Raw genomic sequence first — 15,855 nt, 5'->3', positions numbered from 1 at the left:
TTTTGACCTTATTAATGGCTCATATTTCTGTGTGTTCTTATATTATAATTAAGTCTATGATTTGATAGAGCAGTCTGACTGAGCCGTGGTAGGCAGCAGCAGGTTCGTAAGCATTCATTCAAACAGCACTTTCCTGCATTTGCCAGCAGCTCTTCGCTGTGCTTCAAGCATTCCGCTGTTTATGACTTCAAGCCTATCAACTCCCGAGATTAGGCTGGCAATACTAAAGTGCCTATAAGAACATCCAATCGTCAAAGGTATATGAAATACAAATGGCATAGAGAGAAATAGTCCTATAATTCCTACAATAACTACAACCTAAAACTTCTTACCTGGGAATATTGAAGACTCATGTTCAAAGGAACCACCAGCTTTCATATGTTCTCATGTTCTGATTAAGGAACTGAAACGTTAGCTGTTTTGCATGGCAAATATTGCACTTTTACTTTCTTCTCCAACACTTTGTTTTTGCATTATTTAAACCAGATTGAACATGTTTCATTATTTATTTAAGACTAAATTGATTTTAGTGATGTATTATATTAAGTTAAAATAAAAGTGTTCATTCAGTATTGTTGTAATAGTCATTATTTCAAATATATATATAAAAATCGTCCAATTAATCGGTACCGGCTTTTTTTTGGTCCTCCAATAATCGGTATTGGTATCGGCGCTAAACAATCATAATCGGTCGACCTCTAGTTCATATGTTACTAGATGGTAATACGTGCTCACGTTGCCTCTAGTGGATGGTATTGAAGGCATCTCCCTACTAGATGGTAATACGTGCTCACGTTGCCTCTAGTGGATGGTATTGAAGGCATCTCCCTACTAGATGGTAATGCGTGCTCACGTTGCCTCTAGTGGATGGTATTGAAGGCATCTCCCTACTAGATGGTAATACGTGCTCACGTTGCCTCTAGTGGATGGTATTGAAGGCATCTCCCTACTAGATGGTAATACGTGCTCACGTTGCCTCTAGTGGGTGGTATTGAAGGCATCTCCCTACTAGATGGTAATACGTGCTCACGTTGCCTCTAGTGGATGGTATTGAATGCAGCTCCTGACATCCTGGGGACCTGAATAGAATATTGAAGTAATATCTGGTGTGATCTCGCTGATACTCTACACTGCCTGCATTAACATATTGTTTCAGCATGCTTTCCAAATGCTGTCCATTTTCCTGTCTAAGCCATTTGTTTTATGGTCCGCTCTTGAAATAGCCTTAGTAGAGAGGAGAGAACAGATTAACTCTGGAGAGGCATGCCTCATCATCCACGCCTGTCACCAGCCCTCATTCACAAACACTATATCTGCAAATCCAATAATGTCACGAGGGACATCGCTCATGTTTCTCTCCTATCTCGCCCCCTCTCTCTTTCTCTCTCTCCCTCTCTCTTTCTCCCTGTCCATCTCTCTCTCTTTCTCTCTCTCTCTCTCTCTCTCCCTTTTGCTCTCTCTCTCTCTTTCTGTCTCTCTCCCTCTCTTATATGAAGGACCCAGATTACAGTGAGTGCCATAGAGAGACGACACACTCATTTTTTTTTGGCGTCCACATTTGTCTCAGTACAGTAGCTCCATCTCACCGTTATGTGTTTGACTCTGATCTGTCACATTGGTGCTGTGAGGGAGTTGGAGCCATCGTAATCCAATTTGATCATTGTTGTGCTGGTGGCAGCGGTGGGATATTTTGGGTGAATTCCAACTAGCCCTTGTTAAATGCCCGCCATGCCCAATCTGTGACACTTGCCAATTCTATAACACCATCATTGACTTAAATAAGCCAGTGTTTCCACATTGCCTTTGTGAAAGAAACACTTGAATTATTAACCATTCTATCGATGCCTAAGTACAGAAGGTGAACGTTACATGTGAAGTTACAATTCATGAACGTCAGATATGCATTCTCCAACGTCTTTTTCTATGGGCACAAGCACTGTTCATGACACAAACTGTTCACACCCCTCTTGTTTTGCATATTCAATGCTTATTTCCTGAATTTGTACATGCTCGCTGCAAACATATACATTTTGCCATAGGGTGGAGGATTTATGTGCTGTTTTAAAGCTAATTCCCTGCAATGTATGTCTTATGTGATTTCATCTGATATCTGAGTGACTCAAACTTTACAACAAAATCAAAACATTAGATGACATGGGCTAAATAAATAGATAGCTCTCTCTACAATGACTGACTGAACAAGAGAAAAACCTCTGATGCACTACCCAATTTTGAAATTGCACCTTTTACTATTACAACATTCAAGAGTACTGTAAGTTGAATGTTCCTTTTTCATTTGGTCATCTCCCCTAGTTTGGGAACCACTGGCATACATTATCATAGATTAGCTATCTAGCCTATGCATAATAATCTGCCAGGGGCAATAGAGTTAGGGCCCTTGGGACCTTCTCCCACTTGCTGACACTTCGACCTTGGTGCCTCGCTGACCCTCAAGTTGTGGAGTTTACACTTTGACCCTAGGCGTTGAAATTCACACCTCATTAGCGGAGCATAACCGTGAGGCTACAGTTGGCCGGCGCCGACGTGCTTGGACTCACTCTGACTCGCTCTACCTGCTGTCCTTCAAAAAGGGCACGCCGCTCGAGATATTCAAGTTATCTTTCCATGCTGCTCCATTGAAAACATTTATCTCCACTGCCTGCCACAGAAAAAGACCAGAGGTTATTCCCTCATGCCTAAATCCTTATCGAAGTCAGTGGCAAGTGAGTGAAAAATTAAAACTTGGAAGAGCTGGGCTGTATCTCCCCTTAAGCCAAATTAATACTTTGAGTGGTGTGTCAATCAGTGGGTCTAGCCTCCACGGTGACAAGAGCCGATAGAAGCCAGGCCTCAGGGCACTTGAATGCCAGCCGAGCTGGCTGTAGGGCTCTGTCTCACAACCTTGTCAAGGTCTAGGCTCTGTATGAACACTCCAAGCAGCTCAAATAGTCTAAACCCTTGCCCAGGCTTTGCTTTAGCGAGTCTCACGTTTAGGGGTAGTGCAATCTTGGTCTTAGAGGTCTTAAAGGTAAACTCCTCGACCCTTGCTGTTTCCACCCTTAAGCTCTCACGCCATAGCTTGAGAAACATCTCTTTGTTTTAGCCGCCAGACCTTCTGTTAAGTCTCCTCGTCCAGCTACAATAGCAGGTGCACAACGCAGGTGCACATAATCCTCTTACAGAGGGCTCCTGGATGACAGATCCAGGAGGACAAAGCTTCATTTATTGCAGGAAAGGTCTTCGGCCATGAAAGAATTTCTGGTATGCTACGAGGGAGAGGGGAGAAAGAAAGAGAGGGAAGGCACCGGGCAGACCTGGGTTTTGTTGTGCTTGCGTGTCTGTGCCACCGGCGTCCCGGAGAGAGTGACACATTTCCCAGAAGCGTCTGGCGACTGATCTGTGTGATAGATCGTGGCTGGAAGTCAAGGAGTGATGGGTGTGGAAAGACGATACTTCAGCGCTACTGCAATGTTGCTGAGTCGTTGTAGCGATGTTGTCGAAACGTAGTACTTGCTGCCTTTATGTTTAGCTCACATCTGACACAAGAGGAACTCCTCACTAACAGGACCAGGTTTATGACACACATACAGTACTGTAGGCACTGTAGGGGAAAGCTGTTAACTGCCTGATTGAGTAAATTCAATCTTTGCCTTTACGCATACAATTTCACTCTTCAGAAGATCTGTCGGGCAAACGCGGGGAAAAACACTGACTTTGCATAATTAAAGCAAACTTGGAACTAACTAGCGTGTGTTTGCGTGTGCGAGCCTGAGCGTGGTCCTGTCAGAATATAATGAGAGATTTGTTGTCATCCTCCTTCTCTGTGAAGTGGCATGTCATGCACTCACTTCACTTGCTGGTGAGTCAATGACCAAAAGCCCCCTCTTTTGCCTCACCTGTGGAATGTTTTTGGATAATGAATAAAGATTATAAAAAATAAACAAATGATGTTTCTATGTCAAACGGTTTTTGTTATATTTCAATCTTCTGTGATGTATATGAAGTGTAATGTTGGGATGCAAACTCAAAATTGAAAACATTTCAACTGTATATCTGCCATGGTATGGGTGCCTTCTTTTTTGTTGTTGTAGCCCATAACCATGTGTGTGAGGAGTATACTTGTGTTTCAAAGTAGATTTGTTTAAGACTACCAAGAAACAGTCTAAAAACCAACTTCTCATTTAGAAAACACCCTATGTGGCATCAATATGAATCAGAAACATTTATTCTACTGTGTCGTGACATGACTATCGATTAATGTGATGACGGTTATTTTATCAAATCAATTAACTATGTTTAATTATTATGTGAATAAATTAATCATCATAACACCAACTCATTAGCAATCTTGGGGCACCATGGAAAAAGTTTGTTTAATGAGTTACCGTTTCACGAATGAACTCAATAATATATTGTTATAAATCGTTATCATACCATCATCCATTAATAATTATTACCTCATATCAGTCTCATTCTGAACGTCGTTGACTTCAAATCTGCACGAACCCTAGTCTAAGTTATGATTATTCAGGGTACACCGATTTACACACCCGGCATGTTTTGGTCTAATGTAAATGTTGTTAGCGGTCCTTTTATGCACTTGCCTTGGAGGGCGGATACTTCACGTTGCCACAATGTCTGTGCTCACGTGGGCGTAGTTACTGACTTGGCAAATGTTTCTTAGGAAAAACAATTATCTCATTTAGAAGGCTAGGATCACATTTCATCTTCTCACAAATAGTCTCATATTTAATCATATAAAGTCCACAACATTTAGGTGTAAATCTGATAACTGGGACGTACGTATACATTGGTAAAGTTACTGTTATTTAGTTATACCGTCCTTAATGATATCACAAAACAACAACTGATTTGACATGATTATTGTTTGGAGTCCCACCAACCATTTCCAACACTATTTATGATGTAAATATTGTTTCAATGTCCAACCTTCTGTTGTTAAAGTACTGCAAAGTATCTCTCTGTTTTAATACCCAGACATTCCATTCTCCATACTGCAAAGGGCCAGAGAGAGAAAGTTTACGACTGGTCGTTAAAGTCATCAACCGGCCCAATTTCCACCCCTTCCTCTCTGGTGGAGGGGGGGGGGGGGGGGGGGGTGCACTCTTTGATCCTCACCCAGAAGGGAAAGTCATGACAACTGTCAAAACTGACTACCAAGTGTAAATAGGATAATTTTGGTCATATAGTCAGTCTTGTCCAAAATGTATTTTCGTGAGACTTGTGGTAGTCATGACTGCATCACAATGTAAATGAAGGTTGGGTTGGTTTCAAAATTTCAATCCTGTCCACAAGCCCAGAGCTGGCAGCACACAAGTAATTATGAATTCAGAGTGCAGATGCACGCCGGAGATGGAAGATGAAGCGAGACACCACACTTGCCGATTATTTTGTAAAATGTTATGGTTAAATGAAAGTTAATAAATGAAGTTGACCAGACCCAGCTGCTATTACACTGGTGTCTATGGGAGACTGGAACGTAACACATTTTTGTTCAATAGCTAATGGCCTGAGTGAACTATCTTCATTTATCCACCATCTTTGCTGCATGCGACCCAATCGTAATGTCTGTGGTAAATTTGGGTTGACTTTGGATATCCGTATGGGGCTAGTTAGGGACCATCATTAAATTACACAATGTACATGGGAGAATATGCTAAACTTTCAATAGCTCCAAATGTCAATGACTTTAAAACCTAAAAACAACTATAAATTGTAGAAATTCATACACAAATAAACTAAAAGGTGTGCAACATGAAAATATTGTCGAATTTACATTGTGTAATTGATTGATGGTCCTTAACTAAGAAACAAACAAAGAAACATACACACACACACTGACATTGACACACTGACATGCACACACTGACATACACACTTACACAAGCATATGCAGATTCAAAGGCATTGTTTTTCTCTCACCATAAGCACCTAGTTGTCAAAGTAGTAGCCTTGAAGCAGATTGCTGTGTTGTGAGGTATGCAAAATGGTATATGTAAATAAATTAGTCAAGCCTTTCTGTCTGAAAGAATGGAAACACAATTACCTGTCCGTCCATTCAGCCGCTTATTCAGTGACATTAACATAGTGTTTGTCTTGATGACTTTGATTGTGCTCATTGTGATAGGATAGAATAGTTTCTAATTTCCATGATCTTTGTTCTCTCTCTCTCTCTCTCTCTCTCGCTCTAGGAAACATCTTTGTGGTGAGCCTGGCCGTGGCCGACCTGGTGGTGGCCATCTACCCCTACCCTCTGGTCCTCACCTCCATCTTCCACAAAGGCTGGAACCTGGGCTATGTCCACTGCCAGATCAGCGGTTTTCTCATGGGCGTCAGCGTCATCGGCTCCATCTTCAACATCACCGGCATTGCCATCAACCGCTACTGTTATATATGTCACAGCCTTAAGTACGACAAGCTGTACAGCGACAAGAACTCAGTGTGTTATGTCCTACTCATCTGGGCGTTGACCATTGTGGCCATCGTGCCGAATCTCTTTGTGGGTTCGTTGCAGTATGACCCCAGGGTGTATTCGTGTACGTTCGAGCAGTCTGCGAGTTCGGCGTACACCATCGCCGTGGTCTTCTTCCACTTCATCCTACCGATCATGATCGTCACTTACTGCTACCTGAGGATCTGGATCCTGGTCATTCAGGTTAGGCGACGTGTCAAACCGGACAATAGACCGAAACTGACGCCACACGACGTGAGGAACTTCGTGACTATGTTCGTGGTGTTTGTGCTGTTCGCCGTGTGCTGGGCACCGCTCAACTTCATTGGGCTGGCAGTGGCCATCAACCCAGAGGTGGTGGTGCCTCTCATCCCCGAGTGGCTCTTCGTGGCGAGCTACTTCATGGCCTACTTCAACAGCTGCCTTAATGCCATCGTATACGGGGTGCTCAACCAGAACTTCCGGCGCGAGTACAAGCGCATTGTGGTGTCGGTCTGCACGGCGCGAATCTTCTTCCACGGCAGCTCCAACGACGCGGCCGAGCGGCTCAAGAGCAAGCCGTCGCCGCTCATCACCAACAACAACCAGGTCAAGTTGGAGTTGGTGTGAGAGGACCAGCTGGTCCCAGTGAGCTCCCTACCCCTCCCCCATGGTGCGAACCCATCGATGTCTATACATCTGTAAGGTGGAAGGAAGTAATATGGCGGAAGCTCAAGCTGCCCCATTTCGCTTCTTGTACCTATCCAGTACACTGCAGATCTACAAACATTGGAGGAGTTAAGGAGCCCAGGGGAAGGGGTAGGGAACGATTTGGGACCGGGTGATACTAACACACACGCATGAACAAAGGGGGAGGGAGGCTTAAGGGAACCAACGTGACATAAAATAGCAAGATTAGTTTAAGAAATCCAAGTGAACGGAGAACAATTACCAAATACAAAAACAAAACTTTCTGAACCGTCCGTGATTTGTGCTATCTTCACCTCTATACAGTCAAAGCGAAACGGGGAAAATGTATCTTTTGTCTTTTGCAAAAACCACTTTTGTTCGTTTTTTTGGTACTTAAAAAAGTGATAATGTACTTTTGTTTTCATGTTTACAGTGATGATAACAGTGACTCTATGTATGACATATTATATGTTTTTATTTTATATGAAGTATTTGTTCTATAGATGTACGAGAATATATATCAGGTTCATTTCACCAACATCAATAATCTGATGAAATAAAATGACTAGGGTTGCAAAATTCCTGTAACTTCTCAAAATGTACAGGTTTTTCAGAAATCCCAGTTGGAATATTCCCAGAATCAGGAGGGAATAAGCAGCATTCAAAATTAATAGAAAATCTGCATTTTGCAAACCTACAAATGACAAATATATCATACCGTGAAAGCCAGAAAAATTCTGCAATGTCTGATCACAAACATTACCAAAAGCATTTGTTAAAGATTTGACCGATGTTAATGATCCGTTTTGTTGGGGTGTGACACTGTTACACTCCTTCCTTTGGAGGAGGAAGCAACATGTTTGGATTGCTGCTGTTTCGCGATGCCCTGCAAAACTGTTCCCATCATTCGGTGGAATATGTTTGTAAGTATGGGATTTCTCTCTCTCTCCCTCTCTCTCTCTCTGAGCTCCTTGTATGCATGGATCTGAAGAATCTTTAATATGCAAAATAAAGGATCAGATGCAGATGTGTGCAACTATTTCAGTACAGCACAACAACACACAAGCACACACATATTGCAGTCCGGTTTGTTCAAATCCAATGTCATCTTTTTGTTGTTGTTGATATTTTCTTGGAAATTTCATGCATGTTATATCGATGCATAATGAAGTATACTTAGTAAAGACATTTGGGTAAAATGGATTACCTTGCTATTAGCCAGTAGATTTTCACAGCTCAGCAGGTTCCTTAGGACTTATTTGAAGAAAGCGTTTGTCCAACTGCACTCGCTAAGACAAATACACTTTCAAACCCACTGATTACACTTTAATTGCCTTTAGAAAACAAACCAATCTGTCTCAGGCTGGGGCCGTATCGATGCGCAACGTTAATTGATGTCCCCCAACTTGGCTGAGGTCCTGGCTCCACAACCCTATTCTTTGGCCCAGAAACCAGAGATCAACAATGACGGCGGTGCTACAAATCTGCCCAGGTAATATGTGATTCGACCTGGCCCATGCTAAGGTTCAATCACTAACAGTAGCTGTAAACCAACTAAATATCTATCCTAGCTGGAATTGTAAAAATTATTATGGTGAAATGGACTATATCAGTTTGGATTCCAGGCTACTAGAAACCAGTACTGAAAGAAGACTGTATTCGTTATCTCTCATGGCAAAAGTAAATTCGTTTAACACTGTCAATGATATAGTTTGCTAGCTTTCAGGTATTCTAGCTCTAACAAACCCGATTTTCCATCAAACATTTGAACATACTTCCTGGGAATGGGACTCTAGAACATTCTAGAACACAAATTCACAAATGCTATAAAGCTATAGAAACCTCTGATTATTCACAGTTAAGGGTACATACACATTTTTCACGACGTCTCCATTACTTTTAACCACATTTCCATAACTTATTATAGCCTTCATTAAAAAGTAAAGCATTATTGACACTGGAAAGCTGCTGTGTCTGATCCCATGCAGGTCTACCATCTCCTGCCATTGTTCCCTTGATCAAGGCACGTAAAACCCTCCACAAAGTAGAACTGCACTGTTAGTCACATGCTGTCAATATGTGGTCAACCCTCCTTCTGGAGAGCTCGCTTTTGGCTTTTGATCCAGTCCTGAAACACCGGAGGCTGCTTAGCAAGGTCATGTTGAGCAGCTGATGTTTAGGCTACAATTCGGTTAGACCAGTGCTGGAACAAAAGCCTGTACACCCAGTAGCTATCCTGGAGGATGGTTGCCACCCTTGATATAAAATATTGCAACATTGCAATCAACTACTTTTGTCTTTCTAAAATAATCCCCTCATTCAATGAATCAGAGATCAAATGGACAAGGCAGGTTACTTTAAAAGCGAGGTATCTAGCTAGACATGTTTAAATATCAGTCTCAAATATTCGTGTTTGAGGGGAGATCTATGCGCAGCAAGGTATTTGTCAATTAGGCTATTCTCAGAATATTTTTGGACGTTGTCGCAATTACATGGCTGCTGTTTAATAGAGTGGAATCCCAGCGTTCCAACGGACCCCGATTTTATTAAGGCTGTCTACAGTGCCGGTGGAAAAGAAACAACGACATGAATGTTTAGTTAGCGATTGTTAACTAGAGCGAGAGCTACTGCAAGTTATGTTTTGAATTGGCTATCTAGTTAGTCTGTTGTCTGTCATTATGTTTTACCTGCCGCTAAAATGTTGCGTTCTCTCTCCTGGGGCAACGGGCCATTCGCACTAGCACACACAGACACACACTGAAGGGTCATTATTTTATACCTGCCGCTAAAATGTTGCACTCTCTCTCCTGGGGCAACGGGCCATTCGCACTAGCACACACAGACACACACTGAAGGGTCATTATGTTAATGGTATGACGTGTCATTTTGTTGTGATTGATCATCTTTAAAAGTGTGCCTTCATGAATTACATTAACAAAAATGATTAAACAAATGTTCCATTACTTTTCATGACCTTACACACCCTCGTTGGCAACTTGGAACAGCGCACCATGTGCATTCAGGATGGTGCATTTTCAGTCTGTGCAATCTCGAACATCCTGCTGTCACGCACAGATTTATAGACGAGGAGCAAATAAACTTGAATAAAGCGGATTCGTGAAATCAATGCCCACTTTCAGTATTCAATGCAGATCCCATCCTCATTCCGCTTTGATCAATCTTTTCTGCATGTCAATCTGGGCCGGCTATGGGCTACTTTGTTTCATAGTGAGCAGTATTGCCTTTGTTTAAGGACCAATGTCATAGGCGGCTCGATTGTGTGCGACGCTGCTCACCCCCCTTGTCCTTGTTGTTGCCTGACGTGTGTGGGCAGCGGTGGTTCGTGGGCCACAGACAAAAGCAGCATAAACCGCCACAATTGCACTGGTTGCAAAAGGCTGAACTGAGCATTTGACATCCACTTGACGGACTCTGACCATCCAACACCATCCTCCACCCACTGAACCAACCAACTCCGAAAGAGCCAGGTCATCGTTCTCCCTACCTCTTCCCCACTTCCCTGTACAATCCCCCTGCTAATCCTGTGAGCTGTGTGTTGTAGGGAATTAATGAGCAGGACAGAGACTGGAGCAAATATACAAATCCCAGGGATATATGCCCTCCTCAAACAGATTTATACAGTGATCTGGTCCCCCTAGGGGACTTTTATAACCTCCCCTTGGCCCCAGGATCTACAACACACACACACACACACACACACACACACACACACACACACACAGAGGTCTGGGAGGTGATGAGGGGGAAAACACAGTGTTACATGTTTTCCTCCCTCTGTGTGTGTGTGTTTGTGTGTGTGTTGTAGATCCTAGTGCCAAAGGAGGTTATAAAAGTCTGCAGGAAGGGACCAGATTACTGTATAATTCTGTTTGAGCAGGGCGTAAATCCCTGGGATTTTTATATTTGCTCCAGTCTCTGTCCTGCCTATTTTTTTCCCTGAGCGTCTGTCCTCCTCGGGAGGCCAGGGAGAAGGGGGTGAAGTGAACCGTAGGTGACTGACCATGGTGACTTGATTGTGGGATGACTGCTGGGAGGCTTGGCCCTGGCTCTGGATCAAATATTCCCCTGGCTGGTGTTCATCAGGCACAGAATGGAAGAAAGCAGACTGAAATAGGAAGGGACTAGCTGGTCTAATAGGAAATGCGCATCTTCATTTTCCGTTGCAAAATGTGTTTACAATTTTCTGTTGCGTGCCCAAATGAACATGACCCTGGTCGGATCTGGGTGGGTGGAGTGTTCATCAGGGTGAAACGAGACAAAATAAATGTGTGATGATCTCACCACCAACCTGGGCTTCATTTCCCAGTGTTTCAAAGATAACCCTGAAGGAGCTGCAAAGTTCCACAGCAGAGATTGAAGTATCTGTCGACAGGACCACTTTAAGCTGTAAACTCCACAGAGTTGGGCTTTACGGAAGAGTGGCCAGAAAAAAAACATTGCTTAAAGAAAAAATGTTAGCAAACACATTTGGTGTACGCAAAAGGCATGTGGGACTCCCCAAACATATAGTAGGTACTCTGGTCAGATGAGACTAAAATTGAACTTTTTGGCCATCAAGAAAAACCTGGTGCAAACCCAACACCTCTCACCACCCCGAGAACACCATCCCCACAGTGAAGCATGGTGGTGGCAGCATCATGCTGTTGGCATGTTTTTCATCGGCAGAGACTGGGAAACTGGTCAGAATTGAAGGAATGATGGATGGCTCTAAATTCAGGGAAGGTCTTGAAGGAAACCTGTTTCAGTTTTCCAGAGATTTGAGACTGGGGCGAAGTTTCACCTTCCAGCAGGACAATGACCCTAAGCATATTGCTAAAATTACACTTGAGTGGTTTAAGGGGAAACACCTAAATGTCTTGGAATGGCCTAGTCAAAGCCCAGACCTCAATCCATTTGAGAATCTGTGGTACGACTTAAAAATTGCTGTACACCAGCGGAACCCATCCAACTTGAAGGAGCTGGAGCAGTTTTGCCTTGAAGAATGGGCAAAAATCCCAGTGGCTAGATGTGCCAAGCTTATAGAGATATTTTGCATCTTCAAAGTGGTCGGCATGTTGTGTAAATCAAATGATACAAACCCCCACAAAATCTATTTTAATTCCAGGTTGTAAGGCAACAAAAAAATGAGAAATATATTTTTGATACTAAAAAGTCTACATAGATACTTCCATACATTTTTTCAACTGGTCCTGGGGACCTTCAGACGAGTCTTGTGGGGCCACTAACATGTACGTGTTTGTGAGAATCTCACCTTTCCACAGAGGGGTCATATTTTTGTGTGGCCCAAACTTTTCGGATGCTGCAGACAGAAGTTGGCAAATCGGCTGTAACAACTTCAGACGAGTCTCCTTACATTTTTGGAGGGTGTAGAGCAAAACGGAGAACGCCATCGTGTTCATGAGAGTCTCATCGTTCCACAGAGGGGCTGAACCGCTGGGACGCTACAGATCATTTTGTGAGAAGACCGATTTTCGGGAGTTCTCATGGTCTGACAAACACCGCTCTAGCTGTGTCACCTTTCACCGCAAATGCGGAAGTACGACAGGCGGATGCGGTGGATTGAGACACATCCAATGCAAAAAATGCAGATATAGTCTACACATTAAATAATTGACATTCACATGTTGGATTCACATATCAATTTCCACAAAATATCAAAGTTTGGACTAAATCAAAGGACTAAATAGACATTATCCTGACCAACTTGCCCTCCAAATACGCCTCTGCTGTTTTCAATCAGGATCTCAGCGATCACTGTCTCATTGCCTGTATCTGCTATGGGTCCTCGGTCAAACGACCACCCCTCATCACTGTCAAATGCTCCCTAAAACACTTCTGCGAGCTAGCCTTTCTAATCGATCTGGCCCGGGTATCCTGGAAGGATATTGACCTCATCCCGTCAGTCGGGGATGCCTGGTCGTTCTTTAAAAGTAATATTCTCACCATCTTAGATAAGCATGTCCCATTAAAAAAATGCAGAACTAAGAACAGATATAGCCCTTGGTTCACTCCAGACCTGACTGCCATTGACCAGCACAAAACATCCTGTGGTGGACAGCAATAGCATCGAATAGTCCCCGCGATATGCAACTGATCAGGGAAGTCAGGAACCAATACACACAGTCAGTCAAGAAAGCAAAGGCTAGATTTTTCAATCAGAAATTTGCATCCTGTAGCTCTAACTTCAAGAAGTTTTGGGACACTGTAAAGTCCACGGAGAACAAGAGCACCTCCTCCCAACTGCCCACTGCACTGAGGCTAGGTAACACGGACACCACCGATAAATCCATGATAATCGAAAATTTCAATAAGCATTTCTCTATGGCTGGCCATGCCTCCTGGCTACTCCAACCCCGGCCAACAGCTACTCACCTGAGCCTCCCCAGATTATCCTTCACCCAAATCCAGAAAGCAGATGTTCTGAAAGAGCTGCAAAACCTGGTCCCGTGCAAATCAGCTGATCTAGACAATCTGGACCCTCTCTTTCTAAAACTATCCGCCGCCATTGTTGCAACCCCTATTACCAGCCTGTTCAACCTCTCTTTCGTATCGTTCAAGATCCCTAAAGATTGGAAAGCTGCCGCGGTCATCCCCCTCTTCAAATGGGGTGACACTCTAGACCCAAACTGCTATAGACCTATATCTATCCTGCCCTGCCTCTCTTCGAAAGCCAAGTTAATAAACAGATCCCTGACCATATCGAATCCCACCGTATCTTCTCCGCTGTGCAATCCGGTTTCCGAGCCGGTCACGGGTGCACCTCAGCCACGCTCAAAGTACTAAACGATATCATAACCGCCATCGATAAAAGACAGAACTGTGCAGCCGTCTTCATCGACCTGGCCAAGGCTTTCGACTCTGTCAATCACCGTATTCTTAACGGCAGACTCAATAGCCTTTGTTTCTCTAATGACTCGCCTGGTTCACCAACTAATTTGCAGACATAGTTCAGTGTGTCAAATCGAAGAGCCTGTTGTCCAGGACCTCTGGCAGTCTCTATGGGGGTACCACAGGGTTCAATTCTCGGGCCGACACTTTTCTCTGTATATATCAATGATGTCGCTCTTGCTGCGGGTGATCCCCTGATCCACCTCTACGCAGACAACATCATTCTGTATACTTCTGGCCCTTCCTTGGACACTGTGTAAACTAACCTCCAAACGAGCTTCAATGCCATACAACAGTCCTTCTGTGGCCTCCAACTGCTCTTTAACGCTAGTAAAACCAAATGCATGCTTTTCAACCGTTCGCTACCCGCACTCGCCAATCCAACTAGCATCACCACCCTGGACGGTTCTGACCTCGAATATGTGGACAACTATAAATACCTAGGTGTCTGGCTAGACTGTAAACTCTCCTTCCAGACTCATACTAAACATCTCCGATCCAAAATCAAATCTAGAATCGGCTTTCTATTTAGCAACAAAGCCTCCTTCACTCACGCCGCCAAACTTACCCTAGTAAAACTGACTTTCCTACCGATCCTCGACTTTGGCCATGTCATCCACAAAATAGCTTCCAATACTAGGCTCAGCAAATTGGATGCAGTCTATCATGGTGCCTTCCGTTTTGTTCCCAAATCACCTTATACCACCCACCACTGCGACCTGTATGCTCTAGTCGGCTGGCCCTCACTACATATTCGTCGCCAGACCCACTGGCTCCAGGTCATCTATAAGTCTATGCTAGGTAAAGCTCCGCCTTATCTCAGTTCACTGGTCTCGATAACAACACCCACCCGTAGCACACGTTCCAGCAGGTATATCTCTCTGATCATCCCCAAAGCCAACACCTCATTTGGCCACCTTTCCTTCCAGTTCTCTGCTGCCAGTGACTGGAATGAATTGCAAAAATCGCTGAAGCTGGAGACTTATATTTCCCTCACCAACTTTAAACATCAGCTATTTGAGCAGCAAACCGATCGCTGCAGCTGTACATAGTCCATCTGTAAATAGCCCACCCAATCTCCTCCCCATACTGTTTTTATTTACTTTTCTGCTCTTTTGCACACCAGTATCTCTACTTGCACATCAGCATCTGCTCATTTATCACTCCAGTGTTAATCTGCTAAATTGTAAATCTTCGCTACTACACCTTTTTATTGCCTACCTCCTCATGCCTTTTGCACACACTGTATATAGACTTTCTTTTTTTCTACTGTGTCATTGACTTGTTTATTGTGTTATTGGCTTGTTTATGATTTATTCCATGTTATTTCATGTGTAACTCTGTGTTGTTGTTTGTGTCACACTGCTTTGCTTTATCTTGGCCAGGTCGCAGTTGTAAATGAGAACTTGTTCTCAACTAGCTTACCAGGTTAAATAAAGGTGAAATAAAAAAAATGTATTTTTCAAAAAATCTATTCAAACATTAAATAGACTTTAAATAAGGTTTGATTTGATCTTGATATTTGGTTGAGATATTTTGTTGAGATGGAGACGTGAATCCAACACATCAATTATTAATTAGTAGACAAACTGGAATTCAATTCAATATCACTTTTGAAATACAATAAATAGCCTATTAATTTGTCGCCAAGTTAACAAATGATTCACATCTCTAATTTAACCAAAAAGAAAAGTTTAAGAATGAGATGAAGCCAGTGTCTCAGACCATCCAAGCATTAGATACATCTCCTTTAAATCTTGATATCTGGTTGCATTGCATTTTACTACTTTTTGTAAAACAAGAAA

At 43.1% G+C, this 15,855-nt stretch overlaps 1 protein-coding gene across 2 annotated transcripts in view; it reads left to right on the top strand.

Annotated features, from left to right (window-relative positions):
• Window positions 1-8,223, top strand: part of mtnr1aa (melatonin receptor Mel1a) — a 58,224-nt gene extending 50,001 nt beyond the window's left edge. The window contains exon 2 of one of the 2 annotated variants that reach the window (XM_036989312.1): window positions 6,213-8,223. In XM_036989312.1, the coding sequence (XP_036845207.1) occupies window positions 6,213-7,081 (869 nt within the window). In that variant the 3' untranslated portion in view covers window positions 7,082-8,223. 2 annotated transcript variants of the gene reach the window in all.
• Window positions 8,224-15,855: the final 7,632 nt, after the last annotated feature.

Source organism: Oncorhynchus mykiss, chromosome 10 (genome assembly GCF_013265735.2).
Source record: "Oncorhynchus mykiss isolate Arlee chromosome 10, USDA_OmykA_1.1, whole genome shotgun sequence".
NCBI lineage: Eukaryota > Metazoa > Chordata > Actinopteri > Salmoniformes > Salmonidae > Oncorhynchus > Oncorhynchus mykiss.
This window is presented reverse-complemented; position numbering and strand designations above follow the sequence as displayed.